Source organism: Zalophus californianus, chromosome 1 (assembly GCF_009762305.2).
Source record: "Zalophus californianus isolate mZalCal1 chromosome 1, mZalCal1.pri.v2, whole genome shotgun sequence".
In the NCBI taxonomy this organism is placed as follows: Eukaryota; Metazoa; Chordata; class Mammalia; order Carnivora; family Otariidae; genus Zalophus; species Zalophus californianus.
Genome location: NC_045595.1, coordinates 25698953 through 25716160, shown reverse-complemented (window position 1 = coordinate 25716160; position 17208 = coordinate 25698953). Strand labels below are relative to the sequence as shown.

The 17208-nt window shown below is 36.6% G+C and overlaps 1 protein-coding gene across 3 annotated transcripts in view; it reads left to right on the top strand.

Moving 5' to 3' along the window:
• The window catches only part of DENND6A (DENN domain containing 6A), a 55895-nt gene extending 38687 nt beyond the window's left edge, over nucleotides 1–17208 (top strand). Inside the window, exons 14-21 of one of the 3 annotated variants that reach the window (XM_027584449.2) lie at nucleotides 9780–9845; nucleotides 9950–10014; nucleotides 10586–10675; nucleotides 12379–12432; nucleotides 12538–12647; nucleotides 13061–13163; nucleotides 14326–14400; nucleotides 14866–17208. In XM_027584449.2, coding sequence (XP_027440250.1) covers nucleotides 9780–9845; nucleotides 9950–10014; nucleotides 10586–10675; nucleotides 12379–12432; nucleotides 12538–12647; nucleotides 13061–13163; nucleotides 14326–14400; nucleotides 14866–14997 — 695 coding nt within the window. In that variant the 3' untranslated portion in view covers nucleotides 14998–17208. The remainder of the gene's footprint in view (nucleotides 1–9779; nucleotides 9846–9949; nucleotides 10015–10585; nucleotides 10676–12378; nucleotides 12433–12537; nucleotides 12648–13060; nucleotides 13164–14325; nucleotides 14401–14865) is intronic. The other 2 variants (XM_027584448.2, XM_027584447.2) reach the window with 2 other exon arrangements.

The following is a 17208-nucleotide window of genomic DNA, read 5'->3' as shown; positions in this document are numbered from 1 at the left end:
TATATATATTTTTTAAAGATTTTGTTTATTTATTTGATAGAGAGAGACATGGCGAGAGAGGGAACACAGCAGGGGAAGTGGGAGAGGGAAAAGCAGGCTTCCGACCGAGCAGGGAGCCCGATGCAGGGCTTGATCCCAGGACCCTGGGATCATGACCCAAGCCGAAGGCAGACGCTTAATGGCTGAGCCACTCAGGCGCCCTGAGATACTGAAAATACTTTTAAATAACTTTATGATGTGTTACTTTTAAAGACTTCTTTTGGTATACACAGGAATATTTCAAATATTATTTAATAATTTATGAGATATCTTTTCTTGCATATACATAAATCTAGGTAGATATGTTAGATTCAAGCAATAACAATTTTATTTTTTTATTTTTTATTTTTTAATTTAATTAATTTATTTAAGACAGAGAGAGAGAGAGCACAAGTGGGGTGAGGGGCAGGGGGAGAAGCAGACTCCCCGCTGAGCAGGGAGCCCAAAGTGGGGCTCGATCCCAGGACTCCGGGATCATGACCTGACCTGAAGGCAGATATTCAATCAACAGAGCCACCCAGGTGCCCCAAGCAATAACAATTTAAATGATATTATTTACGAACATTAGACTCAGCCTTATACCAAAATCCTTGGAAGCCTTAAGAAATCGAGGAAAGAGCAAGTAGCTTTACCTTGGCTGTCAGATCTATGTGTTCTTATGCAGAACAGCCTCTTTAAGCCTCAGATTCTTTGTTTGCTGGGAGATTAAACAGTTCCTGACTCACTGGCTTTCTGTAAATGTCATAGTCACCCGCCATTTCACTGGTGTCCTCTCTGATTTAATGATAATTTAGAACATAGCAATCACCAGAGTCTTAGCTATGAGATGATATGAAATAGTTTTAAAAATCTTAATTTAATATTGACATTTGTTTTCATGGTTTTGTCCTATTAATCTAGACTATTGGATTGATTGTAATATAGTTGACTACTGTTTATTATCTTTTTCCAATGAAAAAGGCTCTTGGTTGTGGCTTTAAGTAGAGGAACTTTTGCATAAAATCATTGGTAAAGTAGTGTGTTTATAAGAAACTGCCAGACTTTTTTCCAAAGTGGCCCACCAGTTTTACATTTAAAAAAAGTTTAAGTTTATTTATTTTTAAGTTTTTATTTAAATTCCAGTTAAGATGCAGTGTGATATTAGTTTCAGGTGTACAATATAGTGATTCAGCACTTGCATACATCACCTAGTGCTCAGCAGAAGTGCCCTCCTTCATCCCCATCAACCTATTTCACTCATACCCCGCCAACCTCCTTTCTGATAACCATCAGTTTGTTCTCTATAATTAAGAGTCTGTTTCTTGGTTTGCCTCTCCCTTCCCCCACCCCATGTTCATTTGTTTTGTTTCTTAAATTCCACATATGAGTGAAATCATATGGTATCTTTCTCTGACTGGCTTATTTCGCTTAATATAATATTCTCTACATCTAGCCTGCGGCTCGAACCCATACCCCAAGATCAAGAGTTGCACACTCTTCTGACTGAGCCAGCCAGGCACCCCTCATTTTACATTTATTTTTTAAAGATTTTATTTATTTATTAGAGAGAGAGACATTGAGAGAGGGAACACAAGCAGGGGGAGTGGGAGAGGGAGAAGCAGGGAGCCCCCGCTGCAGGGCTCGATCCCAGGACCCTGGGATCATGACCTGAGCTGAAGGCAGACGCTTAACGACTGAGCCACCCAGGCGCCCCTCATTTTATATTTTTACCAGTAGTCTATAAGAATTCCTATTTCTTCACATCTCTGCCAACAGCATTTGATCCTGTCTGTGTTTTTCATTATAGCCATTTAATGGGTTTGAAATTGTGGTTTTTATTTGCATTGCCTTAGTGAATAATAATATTGAGCATCTTTTCATCTACTTATAGTTGTTCATATATCTTCTTGGATGAAATGTTGATTGAAATCTTTTGCCAATTTTTAGTTGGGTTACTTGTCTTACTATTTAGTTGTAAGAGATCTTTATGTATTTTGGATACAAGTCTGTGTTTAAATATATGATTCACAAATATTTTCTCACAGTATTTGGTTTCTTTTTTGTTTTCTTAATGATATCTTTTCAAGTGCAAAAGTGTTTTTTTCTGCACAGTTTGAGATATACTTGACAAACAGCACTGTGTAAGTTTAGGGTGTACAGCATAATGACTTATATATATTGTGAAATGATTGCCACAGTAAATTTAGTTAATATCTCTCACCTCATATGGATACCAAAAAAATAAAAGGAAAATAATGGTTCCTTATGATGATAACTTTTAGGATTTACTCTCTTAACAGTTTTCAAGTATAATATTATACAGCAGTGTTAACTATAGTCATCATGTTGTCATCATGTATCTGCATTACATCTCCAGTACTTAATTTTCCTTATAACTAGAAGTTTGTACCTTTTGACCACTTTCATCCATTTCCCCCAACCCTCACCCCTCTCTTCTGCTACCTACAAAAATGTGTTTAATTTTGATAAAGTCTGGTTTATCAGTTTTTTTCTTTTATGGATTAGCCTTTTGATACTGTATCTAAGAACTCATTGCCCAACCCAGCGTCACAAAGATTTTCTCCTATGTTTTCTTCTAAAAGTTTTATTTATTATGTTGGCACCTACATTTAGGTCTATGAACCACTTTAGTTATTTTTTATGGGTTAAGTGTCCAAAATAATCTTTTTTTCATGTTGCTATTCAGTTGCATTAGCACTATTTGTTGAAGATTATCTTTTTTTCTATTGAATTTCATTGGTACCTCTGTGGAAAATCAACACTAATGCAATGTCTTGATTACTGTAGTTTTATAGTAAGTTTTGAAATCAGGAAGTGTAAGTCTTCTAATATTGTTCTTCTTTTCCAAAATTGTTTTGGCTATTCTTGGTGTTTTGCATTTCCATATAAATTTGAGAATCCCTTTGTTAATTTCTGCAGCCAGCTAGCTGGGATTTTGATAGGAATTATGTTAATATGCAGTAAATTTGGGGGTTTTTTTGGTGTCTCTGATCCAGGAACTTGAGATATCTTCTGTTGTTTAGGTCTGTAATTTTTCTCAGCAATGTTTTGTAGTTTTCTTTTTAAAGGTGTTTGTTTTTTATTTGAGAGAGAGTGAGAGAGCACAAGCAGGGGGAGCGGCAGGCAGAGGGAAAGGGAGAGGCAGGCTCCCCGCTGAGCAGGGAGCTTGATGGCGGGGCTCGATCCCAACATCCTAGGATCATGACCTGAGCCAAAGGCAGACGCTTAACTGACTGAGCCATCCAGGCGCCCCTGTAGTTTTCAATATACAAGTCTAATTATGATGTTAGATATAGGTTTTCGTAGATGTCATTCATTAGATGGAGGAAGTGCCTTTCTATTTCTAGTTTGTTGAGGATTATCATGAATTGGTGTTGAATTTTGTTAAATGCTTTTCCTCTATCTATGGAGATTGTCATGTGGTTTTTGTCCATTATCAATATGGCATATTAATTGCATTTTGGATGTTAAACCAACCTTATATTCCTTGGGTAAATCCCATTTGGTCATGGTGTATAATCCTTTTTATATGTTGCTAGATTTGATTTGCTATTATTTTTGTTGAACATTTTTGCATCTGTATCCATGAGGGATATCGGTCTGTAGTTTCTTTTCTTGTGATGTCTTGCTAGCTAATATTCTTGCTACTCTGAGAAGCCTCTTCAGGCAAGTGAAGTTACCATTTAAAAGTAAGGCCTAGGGGCACCTGGGTGGCTCAGTCGGTTAAGCATCTGCCTTCGGCTCAGGTTGTGATCCCGGGGTCCTGGGATCGAGTCCCACATCCGGCTCCCTGCTCAGCGGGGAGCCTGCTTCTCCCTCTCCTCCCCACTTGTGCTCTCTCTCACTATTTCTGTCTCTCTCTCTCTCTCAAATAAATAAATAAAATCTAAAAAAAAATTAAAAAATAAATAAATAAAAGTAAGGCCTAGGACCAAGGGAGGGGAGGGGATAATTCTTGAATTGCTTTTTCAAAGTGGGGATGAGGACAGTTATGGAATATTAATTAGAACTTATTTTAAGCAGCCTACCTTACAGATGAGCTGCTGTGTTCTCTCTGATTATTTCCATCACCAGCTTATTTAGACCACTTCATCAGGTATCATTTTTTTCTGCAGGAAAGCAGTGGTGGTATATGGAAACATTACACTTTATAGATTCTTAGTGGTCACTGAGGAGTGAATGCTAGAGGTTGTCAGTATCCTCAGTTTGGTTCTTGTTAGTTAATGGAGAAAATATGTTGTGAACAAAGGCACCAGGGGTAATTTGATAATTTGGGGCAAGACTTTAGTGTCTGACTGTTTCTGGGACTGACAGGTCTTATGTGAGCACAATTCTTAATAGAAGTGCAAAATTTCATTAAGTTTAGTGTGTTTATGATACTTTTCCCCACTTATCTTAAAAGTTGTTTTTATTGTAAAATATACATAACCTAAAATTTACCATTTTAACTAGTTTTAAGAATTTAATTCCCATAAAAATAATACAGTGGCATTAAGTATATTCATAGTGTACAACCATCACCACTATCCATTTCCAGAACTTCTTCATCATCCCAAACAGAAGGATTTGGATTTAGTTCACCCAGGGGGAGGTGGATGGGGAGATGGGTAACTGGGTGATGGGCATTAAGGAGGGAACTTGATGTAATGAGCACTGAGTGTTATATACAACTGATGAATCACTAAATTCTACCACTGAACCTAATAATACTCTATATTAATTAAATTGAATTAAAAAAATTAAAAAAAAAATAACACAGTGGCATTAAGTATATTCATAAGGTGAACCCATCATCACTCTCCAGTTCCAGAACTTCTTCGTAATCCCAAACAGAAGGATTTGAATTTAGTTCACCCAAATCCAAAACCCATTAAATAATAGCTCCCCAATTATTGCATCCCCCAGTCCCTGGTAACTTCTAATTTCTGTTTCTATAAAGTTGACTCTTCTACATATTTTGTATAAGTGGAATCATGTAATATTTGCCCTTTAGTGTCTGGCATATCTCACTGTTTTCAAGGTTCACTTATGTTGTATCATGCAGAAGAATTTCATTCCTTTAAAAAAAAAAATTGTGGGACACCTGGGTGGCTCAGTCAGTTAAGGGACTGCCTTTGGCTCAGGTCATGATTCCAGGGTCGAGTCCTTGATGGCTCAGGTCATGATCCCAGGGTCCTGGGATCGAGTCCTGTGTTGGGCTCCCCGCTCATTGGAGAGTCTGCTGCTCCCTCTGCCTGCCATTCCTCCTGCTTGTGCTCTCCCTCTCTGGCAAATAAATAAAATCTTAAAAAAAAATTGCAGTAAAAAGCACATAACACGATGTTTACCATCTTAACCATTTTTTAAGTGTACAGCTCAGTGGCATTAAGTGCATTCCCATTGTTGCACTATAATCACCACCATTCACTCACAGTGCTCTTTTCGTCTTGCAAAATCTCTTGAACAATAACTTACTATCCACTTCTTTCTCCACTCACCCCACCCTAGCCCTTAGCAACTACCTGTCTACTTTCTGTCAGTATGAATTTGACTACTCAAGTATTTCATATAAGTGGAATTCTACTTGTCCTTTTGTGACTGGCTTATTTCGCTTAGTATAACGTCCTCAAGGTTCATTCATGTTGTAATGTGTCAGAATTTCCTTCCTTTTTAAGACTGAATAATGTGCCATTGTATGCATGTACCACATTTTATTTACCCATTTATCTGTCAGTGGACACTTGGGTTGCTTCCACCTTTGAGCTATTGCAAATAATACTTCTACGAACATGGGTGTACAGATACCTCTTTGAGTCCCTGCTTTCACTTCTTTTGAGTATGTATCCACAAAAGTGGGATTGCTGAACCACATAGCCATTTGTGTTTAATGTTTTGAGAAACTGCCATACTGTTTTTATTTTCCATTCCCATCAACAGTGCACAAGCGTATCAGTTTCTCCACATCCTTGCCTACACTTGTTATTTTTGGTGTTTTTTTGATGGTAGCCCTTCTAATGGTGTGAGATAGTATCTTGTGGTTTTGATTTGCATTTCCCTAACAATTAGTAACGTTGAGCTTCTTTCATGTGTTTATTGGCCGTCTCAATAACTTCTTTGGAGAATTATCTTTCCAAGTCCTTTGCCTGTCTTTTAATCAGGTTGTTTTGTTATTGTTGAGATGTAAGAGTTCTTTATATATTCTAGAGACCAGTCCCTTATCAGATAAATGCTTTGTGATGAATATTTTCTCCCATTCCATGAGTTGTTATTCTCTCATTGGTAGTGTCCTTTGATGCACAAAAGTTTTAAGTTTTGATGAAGTCCAATTTATCTGTATTTTCTTTTATCACCTCTACTTTTGGTTTCATATTCATGAAAATCCATTTATCTTTTTTTTTTTTAAGATTTTATTTACTTATTTGACAGAGAGAGACACAGCGAGAGAGGGAACACAAGCAGGGGGAGTGGGAGAGGGAGAAGCAGGCTGAGCCGAAGGCAGATGCTTAACGACTGAGCCACCCAGGCGCCCCAATCCATTTATCTTTTAATTTATGAGTGTTGGGTATATATCTTGGGGCATTTTTCTGCCCATTGATCTCAAGGCCAGGACCACTGCATATGCTGCACAAGTTATGAAACACAACAGCCCTTCTTAGGATTCTGTCTTTGAAAATTCTCAGAGGGTCAGTAGAACTACAGAAAAAGTATCTTCTGCAGGACCAGCAGGGAAGGCACAGCAAACCTGAGATTCATAACTTTACCAGAAGTATACATTTAGTTTTAACCCTGTAGAGGGATCATTCCTCCTGATAAAAAGGATTATTTCTTCTGGATTATACCTAGTTTTAGTTCCAAATTCTGTTAAATGGAGAAATATAATATTAAGATGATGGTACTTAACAAATATTCCTCAAAGCGAAACTAATTCTATTAGCGTATATTGGATCAAATTATAAACTGATAATTTCTGACCAGAAATTGAGTTTGATTCACTAAAGGTAAAATTGATTCACTAAAGGTAAAATATTTGGCCTAAATGTGGAAGATTCTAGTGCCCATATACAGAGGTGCAGTAGCTATGACTATTAATTTAGTAATGTTAGACCCCTCTCTAATGTGCATTGTACATAACAGACATTGAATAAGTATTTTTTTTAAGATTTTATTTATTTGCGGGGGGAGAGAGCACAAGCAGGGGGAGCAGCAGAGGGAGAGTGAGAAGCAGGTGCCCCGCCAAGCAGGGAGCCCGTCATGGGGCTTGATTCCAGGACCCTGGGACCATGACCTGAGCCAAAGGCAGACGCTTAACCAACTGAGCCACCCAGGGACCCCTGAATAAGTATTTTTAATTAAAATAAATATCTGTAATGATGGGACTTGGGTTCATTGCAGACACCTGTTTTTTTTTTCCAAAGCCATCTGACAAATATTCATTAAAAAAATTTTTTTTGTAATAGGCAGTGTATCTTCATGATTAATTTTCTTTATATCTATTACATACTATAGTGTAACAATGATGATGACTAGGGTTAGAGATCAGTATGCATCTTACACCTGATGAAATCCAGTGAATCAGAGGGGAATTGTGTGAGTGAAGATTGCTGCATGGGTTTATTTTTGTCTTTTCCCTTTTTAAAAAGACAGACATGGTTGCAACCTATCTTCATTATTACCCAGAACATATTGAATATAAAGAATATATGAAACCTACTGCCGAACTCTTCTTCTCTCTGATACTTGGTTCTTTTTTGCACAGTGAATTTCAGAATATAATATGTTAATAAAGAGTATTGGTGGATAGAACAATTGCAAGTTCTTTGTGACTTGGAGCAGAAGGAAACAGAAAATAAGTACAGAAATAATTTTTTAACTCCTCTTTGCCTCCTCTTTTGGGTTTCCATAGCATCTTGTTCATAATTTTATCCCAGCACATATCCTGCATATTGTCATGTATTTCTATTTGTCTTACTAGGAACTAGTTGAACTAGTTGAGAACTAGGAACTACAGGAACTAGTTTTATTTTTTTACTTCCAGTATCTTGCATTTACTAATATTTACTGAATCGATGAAAATATTAGTTTGTGTGTACATGACAGTGACTTCTTAACAAGGGTCTGTTGTTTAAAGTTATTATTGGGGCAGTTGATAAAATTAGAGTATCATCTTTATTATTCTAAAGCTTTTCTGTAAGATTGAAATTATTTCAAAGTAGAGAATTTACAGAAATACCTGTTTTACCATAGTACATGCTCTTAAAAAAAATTTTTTTTTTTAAAGATTTTATTTATTTGACACAGAGAGACAGCTAGAGAGGGAACACAAGTAAGGGAGTGGGAGAAGGAGAAGCAGGCTTCCTGCGGAGCAGGGAGCCCGATGTGGGGCTCGATCCCAGGACCCTGGGATCATGACCTGCGCCGAAGGCAGACGCTTAACGACTGAGCCACCCAGGCACCCCTAAAATTTTTTAACAATTTAAGATTACAAGTGAAAATGCTCTGTGTTCCTACAATTCCACCCCCAGAGATAACTGTAGTTAGCAATTAGATGTATATAACAATTTAATGAAAAATGTGTTTTCAATTTAGAGCCTTGAATTGATAATCTCTAGATTGTCTTTCAGTTCTTAGGTCCTCTTACACTTAGAGGTAGGATGGAGAAAGGAAAAGAAAAGGTCTGTTTAGTGTGCTTATGACACTTTTAAGTGGTTATCTTGAGGCATTTTTCTGCTGATTAGAGGGTCGTTTAGATTGTAGCTTCTTTTGACTCCAAGACCAGAACCACAGCATATGCTGTGCAAATTGTTCGCAGCTGACCTGCTCAGGAGGCCTGTCCATCTATGGCTCAGGTCTGTGGTTGTGATACACACTGTCACCACCTGGTGGCAGTGTAAGTTTCTATAATGCAGAAACAATTTGGGGAGGTGTCAGGAAAAAACTGTTGAATACTGTTAAGAGTTGCTTGCAATTCCATTTACTCTTCAAGGGTATTTTATTAATATTTGGCACATAGGTTTTCAATTGCATGTATTTGGCACAAAGATTTTAAATTACAAGTTAAGTGACAAAGGGAAAAGTTTTAAGTAATGATAGATATTAATGAAAGATCAAATACCCATTTTATATAATTTACACATTTTTTTCTGTAATGCTATAATCCAGCATTTATCCAATTTTAAAATACCAGGAATAAACTCTTGAATATTATTTGATGTTAAGAAAAATACTTCAGTGGCGCCTGGGTCGCTCAGTCGGTTAAGTGTCCGACTCTTTATTTCAGCTGAGGTCATGAGATCAAGCCCTGCATTGGGCTTCTGTGTTGGGCGTGAAGCCTGCTTGAGATTCCTTCTCTCCCTCTGCCCCTTCCCCAGTGCACACTTGCTCTCTCTCTCTCTCTCTCTCTCTAATAAATAAGTAAATTTTTTTTTTTTTTAGATTTTATTTATTTATTTGACAGAGACACAGCGAGAGAGGGAACACAGCAGGGGGAGTGGGAGAGGGAGAAGCAGGCTTCCTGTGGAGCAGGGAGCCTGATGCGGGGCTCGATCCCAGGACCCCGGGATCATGACCTGAGCCGAAGGCAGACGCTCAATGACTGAGCCACCCAAGCGCCCCAAGAAGTAAACTTTTTTTAAAAAGAATACTTTAGCTACAAGATCCCTGACTAAGTAATAAACAGTCAGTGGATTATTAATCTTAGAAAATTCCAGTTTTGTAATATGTAAAACTCGAATAATAATGAGTCCTTATGATATTTCCTTTAGGTGAAATTCCTAAGCAAGTTAAAGTGAAAAAATTGAAGAACCTAAAGACCCTGGATTCTAAACCTGGTATTGATTTTTATTATTATATTTTATTATTTTTATTAACTTTTAAATATATATTTATGTGGGTACTTGGGTCTTATTATTTACCGTATTTCTTTACTTCTTAGGAGTTTATACTTCTTATAAGCCATATCTAAGTAGAGATGAAGAGATCATAAAACAATTACAGAAGGTAATTCCTTGTTCATATTATTAATTTAGATTTCCTTGTGCAGGTAAGCAATATCCAGTTAGGGAGTATGTGCCTTATGTATGATAATGTGAAATGAGGTCTTTCTTTTGAACCAAAGCTTCACAAAAATCAGAAGCCTAAGCAGCAACAATTATGGGCTTGAAATGTGGAGCTGCAGCTACCCACTAGTGCCAGTCTTTCTAGAAACTTGAGAGTTATAGTGAAAAAGTAATGGACTTTTCCATGAGGTAGTTTAGCAGCCAACAGGGGATGGTTAGCATTTTTTGGAAAATGTAAATAATACTCATACAGCAAGTGTGAAATAAAGACAGTTCAATGTAAACTGATACTTTTAAGTGTGGAATGAACATGTGATGTTTTGCGCTAAGGGTTTTTTTCACAGGATATGGCACAATGAACTTCAGGTTAAATTCAAGGTGAAGTTCTAGGGGTTTGATTTTCAGTCAAGTAAAAGTGTGTATTTACATATCAGTTGAACTACTATAATTATGCTTTGTTTTATATTCTTTCTTACACTAGAATGTAGGTTTTCATTGCTTTTTCTTTTAAGGGTGTACAACAGAAACGTCCTTCTGAGGCTCAAAGTGTTATTCTCCGACGCTATTTTTTGGAACTGACACAAAGCTTCATCATTCCATTAGTAAGTTAACATAGGTATTTGTTTAATTTAATGATTTGTTGAAGGATTATGAATGTTTTCCCCATTCACAAAAACCTTAGTTTATGTGTTTTGCCTGCTCATGTGTTTGGTGATTAAAAATAGAGCCCTTTGCAGGAGACCTGGACTCTGTTCTAATGTTAACTGTGTAACTTTGGCAAGTCACTTCCTCTCTGACTCACATTTTCTTTATCTGTAAAATGTGGCTAATTCCACTTTTCCTAAATATCTTTCAGGGTTGCTGTGAATCTTAAATGAGATAATTGTGAAATATTACATAATTATTGCATTTTACACCTTAAAACAAAGTTAACCTGGAACTTCTTTCTGATATTATTTCCTTTTTTGTTTTCAAAGCTACTTTTTTTAAAGATTTTATTTATTTATTTATTTATTTATTTGAGAGAGCGAGAACAAGCACGAGCAGGGGGAGGGAGAGTCTCAAGCAGACTCTGTGCTGAGCACGGAGCCTGATGTGGGGCTCCATCTCACAACCTTAAGATCATGACCTGAGCTAAAATCAAGAGTTGGACACTTAACCAAAACCGACTGAGCCACCCAGGTGGCCCTCTGATACTATTTTCTTGAGCACAGTTTGATATGATATCCATGAGACCAGTAACTCCATGATGACAGGGGCCTTATCTGTCTTGTTCATTATCTTTTCTTCAGTTTGGCATCTGGTAGCACTCAGTATTTATGGAATAAGTGACTAGATGATAGGGTTATTCTATGAAATTCAGTAGAATAGCATATTAAAATATTAAAAGATGCCCTTACAGTATCAGACAGTACATAATATGGTCCTAGTCTGGAGACTGCATCCAAGAGAGATTCCATGTAATTATTAATGTAATCTATCTATGAATATCATATGGGAGCAACCTGGAGATCTTTGCTGTTACATTTTGAGGCAGAATACTCTTTCTTGGTCTATGGATGTTAATTAATTTTGTTGCATTTAAATCTCTTTGATTTGAAATGAACTTTACTATACTGCTTAAGGGCATGGACTGAAGTCAAGTAGACCTGAATTCAGGTTCAGGCTATGTGACCTTGGGCGGCTTACTTAGCTTTTCAAAGCCTCTTTTCCAGTAATAATGGCCACACGGGATGGTTGCAAGGATTAAAAGAGATCATGCATATAAAATGTTGAGTACATTTTCTGGCACATACTCACCCAGTAGGGTTAATGATTATCAATAAAAATATGCAGTCCCTTGAATTATTTAAGATTTAGTTAAATTCTTATTGAAAATCTGACTTCTCAATTCAATCTAAATTTTGCTCTGTCCGTTATGGGAAGTGATGCATTGCTGCTGAAAGCATATGCATTGAAAGAGCATATGATGAAAAACTTATAAACCCATTTCTTTTAAGGGGGGTCTGTTTATGTGTTTTTGAAGACCCTCTAGGTAAGAATGCCTAACTTTGGGGCACCTGGGTGGCTCAGTTGGTTAAGCAGCTGACTCTTGGTTTTGGCTCAGGTCATGGTCTCAGGGTCATGGAATTGGGCCCCACATCTGTGCTCAATGAAGAGTCTGCTTGGGATTCTCTCTCTCCTTCTTCTTCTCCCCTTCCCCTCCCTTGCACGCTCTCTCTCTCTCTCTCTCTCAAATGAACAAATAAAATCTTAAAAAAAAAAAGAATGCCTAACTTTGATTGATTTTTTTTTTTGGTTTCAGGAAAGATATGTGGCAAGCTTGATGCCTTTGCAGAAAAGTATCTCTCCATGGAAGGTATAACTTTATTCAGTTAAATTCTTATTTGAGTTCTCTAACTGTAATTAACTCCTGGGAGTATAGCCATTTCTTATTTTTAAATCAGTATGTCCTAATTTTTAGAGTCCACCCCAATTAAGACAGTTCCTTCCAGAAGAATTTATGAAGACACTTGAGAAAACAGGACCTCAGCTGACCTCTAGAATAAAAGGCGATTGGATTGGACTTTACCGGTTGGTCTTTTTTTTCCCTTCTTTTTCACCCACCTGTAGAGCTTTATTTAAAAACAAAATAGGGCGTCTGGGTGGCTCAGTCGTTAAGCGTCTGCCTTTGGCTCAGGTCATGATCCCAGGGTCCTGGGATTGAGCCCCGCATTGGGCTCCCTGCTCGGCGGGAAGCCTGCTTCTCCTTCTTACTCCCCCTGCTTGTGTTCCTGCTCTTGCTATCTCTCTCTCTCTCTCTGTGTCAAATAAATAAATAAAATCTTAAAAAAAACCCTGGACTTAAACTTACCTTTTTTTTTTAATTCAAATAAATAAATAAAAATTCCATTGTTTCACATGGTTCTCCAAGCTATTGGTAGGAAAGGTATTGAGAGGAAGTAAGTCATAATCAAACTTTGCTTTTTTAAAATTTATTTTTATAGGCATTTTCTAAAATCTCCAAATTTTGATGGTTGGTTCAAGACCCGGCGGAAGGAAATGACCCAGAAATTGGAGGCACTCCATTTAGAAGCTCTTTGCGAAGAGGTTAGAAAACAGTGTGTTTATGTGATGATTAACAACTATTGAAAATAAAGATAACATTATCCTTAGAGGCTGGGAGATTATACCCATATCCACTACTTTGTAAATAAGTAATACCTCACTTTTCTAGATCATGTGCTGTGTGTCAAGGACTGTGTAGGTGCTTTAGATGGATAATGTCTTTTAATCCTTACAACAGTTCATTGAAGTAGGTGTGTTATAATCTGCATTATGAGACCCCTAAGGATTATAAGTTAAGTGACTTGCTTCAGATTGCATCACTGCTAAGTAATGAGGCCAGCAGTGAGCTAGAGTCCTGCTTACACTGACCCACAGGAGCTGTGTACATCTCTTCCCAACTTTGCATTCAGTGATCTCAGGTTGGTAGCTTGAAATTGGCTACAGTGGGAGTATTATACCACATTGGCAAATGCTACAAACCAGAGACTTTTCCTAGAGAACTGGTGATTAAATATTTACTAGCATTCCCCTGGATAGAATCAAGATTCAAATGTTTCCAGTTACTATTAACAATTTTTTTCCTGTATTTTGACTGTTTTTAATCTATAGTGTGTCACCAGACTATTTTAAATTGAGCTCCTTGTGAAAATATAAAGAATAGTCTCATCTTTATTTAGCTTGAGATGGGCTAGCCTTGAAGTGAACTTTCTAATCATAAACTTCCAGTGACTATGGTTGTGAGAGAAGGAATACAATGAAGGCAAACCACGAATAAGCCGAGGAAGAGCTTGTTTGTAGATGTCAAAGTTTACAGCCAGTAATAGATTCATGTTCACGGTTGTCTTAATTTGTTAATGTTTCTTATAAATTAAGGTACTTACTACTTAGTAGGGATGGGGGTTAGTATTATACTTAGAGTTGTAATTTTTTCATTGATCTAAAAGGGCCATCTCAGAAAGGAGTTCCTTACATTTTGTTTTATTTCCCAACTATTAGTTGTTCTAGCTAATGTCAGAAATTGTCTAATTAATGTTAGAATGTCATGTGGAGAATTATTCCTGTACTGTAATGCTGTACCTGAGTTATATACTCTGTTTTCTTTTTCCTTCCTATCCTTCCTGCTCAGTAGCCTTGCCTGTTAAAATAGAGCAGTTTGAAACATATTTTGAGTATTTACTGATTTGGGATTTGTTTATTCTTGTAGGATTTACTTCTCTGGACCCAGAAACACACAGAAGTAGAAACAGTAGACCTTGTATTGAAGCTAAAAAATAAGCTGGTATGTAGCCAAAACAGCAAAGATCCATGAAGATATTTTCCTCATGTTTGAGGTGACCGTTCATGATGTGTCACAGAAGTAGCTTTTTAAATGAGAGCACTTAAGATTGGTCAATTGATGGTAGATCTGACTGAAAATAGTCACTCAAGCAGATCACAATGATGCCATATTATTTTAAAAGTATTTACAGGGAGTCTAATGAGCTCTACAAAAAACCCTGTCACTTATATTTAATACCACATGGTATCTATAGGTATTATCTATTAATTTACGTAGAAGTCTTTTATGAACTCAGCAATATATTGTTTAAATGGCATGTTGTTTGCTTTTTTACAGTTCCTCTAAATTCTAGTGTAAGTTTGAATTTTCCAAATCATTAGAGCATTAAAATTGTTCATTTAGAGAATATAATGTGTTAATACAGACTCAGGGTAATTTAAATGCTTCCAAATGTTCCTTCTGTAGTTGCAGGCTGATCGAGAGCATTTACCTGTGAAACCTGACACTATGGAAAAGTTACGGACACACATAGATGCAATTATCTTAGCATTGCCAGAGGACCTACAAGGCATACTGCTCAAAACGGGCATGACATGACATTTGCTAGGATTTTCCAGCCAGAAAGGATTGTGCACCGTGAAGCATACTGACATTTCAGCCCAACGCACAAAGGAGATGTCTCAGCGTGGAAAATAGCCGTGAATGCTAGCTACAGGATGGAAAGACTATACTGACTAAACAGACCTTTTCAGTGCATTATTTTTAAAAATGGCTATCTGTGGTGGTTCCACTTTAATACTGAAACACCGAAAGGCATTTCTATATTTTTAATCATGTTCTAAAGTGCTCTTATGAGAGACCTGTGGGGCCATCAGTGTAAGTGATTCCAAACTGCAATGCTGGCATTGCAGATATTTTTTTAAATTGGTGCTGCTCTGCCCAATCATGTTAAAACTCAGGGGGATATAAAAATAACATTCACACTGGCTAGCTTCTTAAGAAGAAGAAGACTGATCTGTCCGATGGTAGTTAGAAGTAATTAATGCTTTTGTAGTGCCTTCTGTTGTCCTATATGTTTCAAAAAGCTCAGCTGCTAGTCTTGAAGCTTTTTCTTAACTTGATTATGATACGCAATTTTATAAGGCATTCTTCTGAGTAATCACTGCTTAAAGATACCTTTCTTGCCTCCCATCATGTTTATTAGTAGTGCCCTGGTGTGGTTTTTTTTTTTTGTTTTTTTTTTTTTTTTTTAGTTGTCGTGTAGGTTTCATTTCATTATATTCTATATCATTTCAAGTTTAATCTTACCTGTTTCTCCAAAGGCAAGAAAGAATCTAATATTAATTATGGAAGAGTTTATTTCTTCTTACCATTTACTAGTTGAACCTGTTTAAGTTAATTAGCTTGGATGTTTTTTAGAGACATTCTAATTGTAAACCTCATAATCAGCTATTTTTTAAACTGAACTATTCTCATTTCAAAGGCATTCATAAACGTTTTATGTTATAGTCATGTAAGTGATTATAAGATTAGTTTTCAGCATTATTTGTTTGGTAGGGTCTTTTCCCCCCAAATTAATATTTCTCAGAACATTTTCCCTACTGTTGTTAGACATGGGGACTTTTGCCTAAATCACTGTTATAGATAGGTTTTTGTTGTTGTCATTGTTTTGTTTTTTCTGTTTTGTTTGAACAATACTACCTTGCCAAAAATAGAAGATTGTGGTTTGGTAGAATAAGGTTGCTTGGTTTGTGTTTGAATAGGAGTGTCCTCCAGAAGCCACTATTTAAAATAGCCACACATGACATAGCACATATGTAAACAGATGTGTCTTGGATTACCCTCTCAGCAACCAAATTTAGTTGTATGTGTTTGTAAAAGAAATGGCTTCAGAAGCTGTCTCTTGTTTTCTGTTAATGCAATTCTTAAGGGCACTCCTGACCCAGAAAGCCTCTTTGTGTTTGTAACTGTGGTCTTATACCTAAATGTGCCCTTTTCTCATGGATATAGTCTCTTGAAGCATACCTCAAAGTCATAGAGAGAATATGGCATTTGAAAGAAATCATTTGCCTTGGATCATATGAGTTATTTTGTGAAACAACATTGTCCTTATGGAAAAGGGGCAACTACTTTTATACGCTAAAGTATTTCATATCTTTCTGGGAAACCTTATTTAGGTATAAATGGTCATCTTATTATTTTTCAAAAAGGGGTATTTTAATAATCTTACAATTTATATGCAGTTTGTGACCAGAATTTGAAAGTTGTTAGTGTCATATCAAGGATCTTTTAAAAATTATACCACTACAGGAGGTATCATTTCAAGTTTATTTTGCACAGCTAAAGAGTAACAAAGGATGCCAAGTAGCATAATAACAGTATCTTCCTATTTACTGTATTTAACTAAAACCTAACACATGTTGAAAACCATATCATACTTAACTGGTTTACCTATTAATTTCAAATTATGTACGTGTAAAATTAACTTAAAATTGCATTGGGAATTTGAGAAAGACTGGTAACAATTTTTTGTGTGATTTTCAGTGTTGTCCTTTTTTTTTTTTTGAGGGGACATTAAGACCTAAAACCTGCCGTTTAATGTTTATCTCCACCAGCATCAGAGGGAATCACTGCTTTCAGGGTGTTATGTAATGCCTAGTGCCTTCTGTTTTTGTGAAAAAGAAGTTTTGTGAAGGCATTTATGGTCATTACTGAAAAATGAATTAAAGGCCTTGGATTTTAAAGCACTTGGATGTCTTGTGTTATTTCTCAGTAAGGTTGGAATGCTTGAGAAAATGCATAATAAAT